The following is a 5,805-nucleotide window of genomic DNA, read 5'->3' on the forward strand; positions in this document are numbered from 1 at the left end:
TTCTTGTTTTCTTCTTTTTTCTTTTTTTTTTCCAAATTATCATTTGAATCTTTTAAATTTCATCAATTTTTTTCTTTTGTTTATATTTTAAGAAGAAAATTGAAATTTCAAAAATTTTCGCAAACATTTGCATAATTCAATTCTGTGTGCTTTTACTTTGTTAAGATTCTAATGATTGTGTTATTTGACCAAAGTTGTCTAAACATTTGCTTTCGGTTCAATTCCGGACATTTTTCTGTCAAGATTTCCTGATCTTGATGCTAACGATGTTAAACAAGGCTATCTAAATATTTGCTTTGCCGGATATTCAATCCCGGATATTTTCCGATCGAAATTTTCCAATTTTGATGCTAATGATGTTAAGCAATATGCTATTGTCGATTAATTTAAATGCTCAAAACGATACAGACAGTACTTTTGTAACTTCCGGAAAAAATTTTGCCTTTTAATTTTAATTTCAGAAAGCTTCAATGGAATATTAGAAATTGAAATTTCACAAACTTTATTACTCAGAATTTAATTTTAAGTATGTTAAAGCTTATGAATATTTATGAGCGCTTTTTTGGTCATTAATTATTACCTAAAATAATGATCGATCCGCTATGTATTTTGAGTTGACATTTGTAAAATTTCATCACTTGAACTGGAATCTAAAATTTATGAATTATGTAAATAAGAAACATTTACTATGGCTTGTATGATATTCAAATCTAAACTTAATAAAATCAAACAAATTTCAATCTTTTTGAATGATAAGTAATTAATGGAATAATTACAATTTATCAATTTTGAATTTTTGATTTTTTTTCCTTTTCAAATACATCGATCGCTTTTTTTTTTTTTTTTGTAAAAGATTTTTCCGATTCAAATAAAAAATAATTGCAAATATTTGTTAAATAGCCAATTTTACTCAAACATTTGAAATTTTAATATTTTTTCTTCTCCCTTTCCCTCTTTCTCTTTCTCTTTCTCTCCCTCTTCCTCTTTCTTCTCATTCTTGAATAAATGGTAAATTCTACATTATTAATTTATATTATTATAAAGTGGCAAAAAAAAAGAAACTTTAATTTCATGAAATTTAACTGACTTTATTTCTCTTCTCGTCCTCTTTTTTCTGCCATACTATTTTTTTTTTTTTTTTTAACAGAATGGTAAACTTTTATCAAAATTTTTATTTATTTATTTTTTCAACAGTTATGATACATTTTGTTTAAATCAGTCATTTTGATGATTATTTCAAATTTCAACATTCCTTCCTCTTTCTTTCCTTTCTCTTCCTTCAAATTTAAATTAATCATACAATTGAAATTTGCTGTTAAATGAGCAAGAACTAAAAAAATAAAATAAAATAAAATAAAAATAAAAAATTGAAAATGATGAAATATATTTTGAAATTCGTTATGTAAAAAAAAAAATAAAAATAAATTACCAAATTTTTTTCCCATTAATTAATCTTTTTTTCCCTTAATTGAATAAATTTTAAAGAATTAATTACATTTGGAAATAAAATCTTCAAAATTATTTCTGATATTTATCCAATGTTTCTTTTGCTTTTTACTATAACCATTTAAATGACCATTTAATGTCAAATTATGATCAAATTTTATAAAGAATAAATTCCTTCACTTTTTTTTTAAAAAAAAAGAAAATTTGCTAAATTTTATCGGTCATAAAAGGTGAATTTTCGTCCATTTTAGCTAAAAAATTAAAATCCAATAAATAATTATTTAATTTCGTTCATCCATTTAAATTATCATACGGTTGAAGAAAATTGAATAATTATTTACAGGTACAATAACATTCTTATCTTCCAAATTTTTTATCGAATTAATTCGTTTAGTATAATTATATAAGTTATCTTTTCTGGGCCAAGTAACTATCATTTTTGCTATATGTTCTTTCAACTAATTATTATTACTAATGATAAGCTATTGCACATTGCTATAAATAATTTGAAAATTTTATCAGTAAAAGATAATATTTATTTCTTTTCTCTCAACTATTTTCACATTTCTAATCCTTGAAATGTATCATATAAGGTCATATTGAGATTAATTAAGATATCATTAAGATATTAAGATCAATATTATATTAAGTAATTAAGATTTTATATATTTCATTTATTTAACAATTCCAAACTTTCCTTTTGTTTTTTATTTTTTTAAAAAATAATTCTTGCAAAATTTCAAAATAAAACAATCAATAAGCTGCAAATTTTTAAATGCTGCTCATTTTATTTGTGAAAAATTATTGATGGTTAAAAATTTTGAAGTAAACTGATAAACTGAATTATTCACTTTATTTCAAATTATACTAATCTATTTAATTACACGCTAATTAGCGATCTGTATTTGCACAAATATATTGTGTCAAGGTGTACTTATATTCAAATTATTGAAAAAGAAGAGAAAAAGGATGAGATTTCATCATAGTGAACTCGAAAGCAGGTCGAATGATGATGACAATAATAATGAATCCCGATGTACTCTTTCACCTGTTCTCCTTTTTTCTCGAATAATCTTCCCGATTATTTGAATCTTCATACCGCGGTTTTGAACTGCAATTCATGTCGCGGCATTTCTTCATATACACGCATACACATACACATACACACACACACACACACACACACACACATACATACACATACACATAAATTCTAATACAGAAAAAAAACCGGTTCTTGCATCAGCATTATCATCATAACTTCACCATCGACCGATCATTCCTGTTCATTTTCTAACAAAAATTTATTCCCGAGATATTATCTCTTTCATATATATGCAATATTAGTATCATTATGTTATGTATTCAAGAATTAATGAGAAGTATTAATGAATTTATTAATAAAAAATTGTCGATAACAAATGTTTATTTTAAATTTATTTCTAAAATTATTGAAATTAAACAAATTATGCAAACTCATTTAATAGCATTTGAAAAATTTTTAATATAATTAACAAAGAAAGTTATTTTACTACGAAATATTTTGTAGATTTGTTTATGTATGAAATGTTATAAGATAGCATTAATGATATCAATTTTTTTTTTTGTTGTTTATTAATTTAATACCGGAATCAGTTAAAATTATCGGAAATACATCTTGCTGATTCATCCTTTCTTTTTTCCGGTTTTACTTCTTTTTAATGCTTAACCATCATGCTATTTCATATTAACTTATGTAGTGCAAAAGCAAGAAACAATATCAAATACTTCTAATTAGATTAATTCATGCAAAATGAAGTTTGGAATAGGTTGTTCAAATTATTTCACTAAATTCTATTTTCTCTAATCATTAAGTGAATGCTTGAAATTTGAATTTTGATTATTGATTGATCCTTAATTTCATCATGAATAAATGATGAAATTATCAATCAATCAATTTCTAAATTATTATCATTGTTATCACTTAGTCTAAGTATCTTAAGCTAAGATTAAATGCTATATTACGTTTCCTAGAATTTACCATAGAAATAATACGGGGAGGTGAGATGGGAAAATTCTTGCTATATCAATAGTTTATTCGAGGATAACTTTTTCACACTCATTAAAAGATCAAACCTTTTTTAATTTTTTTTTTCGTCCTAATTTTTTTTTTTTATTATCAATGAGTTCAACATTTCAATTTTAATCGTTTTGTTCAACATTTCAGTTTTAAGTTCAACGTTTCAATTTTAATCGCAGTGTAAATTGTACTCTTTTTTTTTTGAATCAGAATAAAAAGAATTGAGCAATTTTTTCTTTCTTAATATATAATCTATGTGACATAAAGTACAGTAATGAATAGGTCAATCTTCTTCTCTTACCTGTCCCTCGTCTCTTGTCTCATGTCCCCCTGTCTCCCATTCTCCCCGTCCTTATGCTCTTTTCCGTTTTCCTCAATAATTTTTGCAAATTATCTTACTTCACCATTAATCCCCGCTTCTCAGTCTTTCTCAGCAATAATTTCATCCCAAATATTTGATAATTCTTTTGATGACATAATGATTTTTGCTTTTAAACTATTACATATTTATCTTTTGAAAGATAAATATTGATTTCAGGAGAAAGGAAAAAAAAAAGAAAAAAGGAAGAAAGAAATTATTGCATCATTTATTTAACGATGTCATATTTAAATCTGTAATTAAGTATTCCATTACAGTTTATAATTGTTCCAGTGAGAAAAAAACAAAAAAAAAAAATTCTTTGCAACCACTATGGTAAGAAATTAAAAAACTTTCCATGAATTGAAATTACTAATTAAAAAATGAATTTGATCATGTAATTGTTAAAAGAAAAAAGAAATTTAATTATGAAAATTTTTTTTTAAATTTTAAAAATTATTCAATCATATAGAGAGTATGTAATACTGAAAATAGGTTAATCAATGAAATTCATAGTCATCAACATCATCATTATTTATTTTAAATATCTCTCAGGCTTACTAGGCCAGAAAAATGTGAAAGAAAAGTGGAGAGAGAGAGAGAGGGAGAAAGAGAGAAAGAGAGAGGGAGAAAGAGAAATGTGAAAGCTTTTGGATGGATGATCGATACATAAAAATGGATCGTATCTTATATTCGTAAGCTAAATTAAAAAGAGGGTTGTATCAAAAAATTGTTTCCATAATTTTTACTAATTTCATCATCAATAAGTCATTCTGTTCATCAATAATATCTGTAGTTATTTTAATTTATAAACACGTAACAGTACACGTTCCTCACGTCAACAACAATTAATTTCTTACGTATCATAGTGAATTGCATTAATGCACGTAAGTAAAACATTTCTTCAACAAACTTAAAAAAGAAAGAATAAGAGAAATAATAATAAAAAAAAGATGAAATCCGGATGATTTTTTGAAGTATTTCAAAATTATCAAAAATAAAGACATAATTTGAAAGGAAAAAAAAAGACCGCAAAAGAAATATAGGAAAAAGAGAAAGAGAAAGAGAAAGAGGATGATAAAAAAAGCTACAAAAATTTGGCCTGAAGGTCATTTTCTATCAGTGAGCCAGAGAATTACTGTATGTCGGGGTCGTTTTTGGAAATTCATCCCGGATGGAATAAAATTTGAAAAAAAAAAAAGCCGTCGTCCTTCTGCTTGTCTTTCAACGCCATCAAACTTTTCCTATACATTTTGCATTAATATACACACAAATATATATATATATATATTAAACTTTTTTTTGTTCTAATTTCTATTTTATATTTGATGTCGCCAATAAGTAAAAAATTTACTTTTTCTATTTTTTATTTTTAATTTTTTTTTAATGACCTTCAGACGATGAAAATAATAGTAATAATAGTATGGTATAGCAGTTAGTAAATGATAGTAGTAGTAGGAAAGGATAGCTGAATATTGCATGTCATTAGCAATTTATATCAATCCCATTGATTTTTTATCAACAATTCAGTTTTTTTCTTCTTTTATTTATTTCTTTTTTTTGTTTATTTGTTTTTTTTTTGTTTACTTATTCCTTTTTTTTTTTGTTTACTTATTCCATTTTCATTCATCCTTTTTAATTTATTTATTTCTTCTTTCTTTTCAAATTTATTTGTCCTTTTCTTCTTATTATATCGAATTTTCCCGATAAGCTTATAACAATGGGAAATTTTTTTCATTTTTTAAAACTATTTGAAAATAATTTTAATTTCGAAAATTTGCATATTCCTCCAACATTTACAATGATAGCAATTCTTTAACAATCATTTACTAATACGTACTTTAATGAATTGTTATTGTAGTAGTTGTTGCTATTAAATTTAAATATGATTTAAATTATATTTCAAAAGAAAAATAGCAGGTAAAATTTCTAGAAAATCATT

At 24.3% G+C, this 5,805-nt stretch overlaps 1 protein-coding gene across 1 annotated transcript; it reads right to left on the minus strand.

Moving 5' to 3' along the window:
* Positions 1–600: 600 nt before the first annotated feature.
* On the minus strand, positions 601–2,578 carry LOAG_12014 (hypothetical protein; the record flags this gene model as incomplete). Its single annotated transcript, XM_003147528.1, has 6 exons — positions 601–650; positions 688–710; positions 917–1,015; positions 1,204–1,330; positions 1,760–1,904; positions 2,546–2,578. 6 exons carry the CDS (start codon positions 2,576–2,578, stop codon positions 601–603), a joined length of 477 nt encoding a protein of 158 aa, XP_003147576.1.
* Between the last annotated feature and the right edge of the window lie 3,227 nt (positions 2,579–5,805).

This window comes from Loa loa, assembly GCF_000183805.2.
Source record: "Loa loa unplaced genomic scaffold supercont3.64, whole genome shotgun sequence".
In the NCBI taxonomy this organism is placed as follows: Eukaryota; Metazoa; Nematoda; class Chromadorea; order Rhabditida; family Onchocercidae; genus Loa; species Loa loa.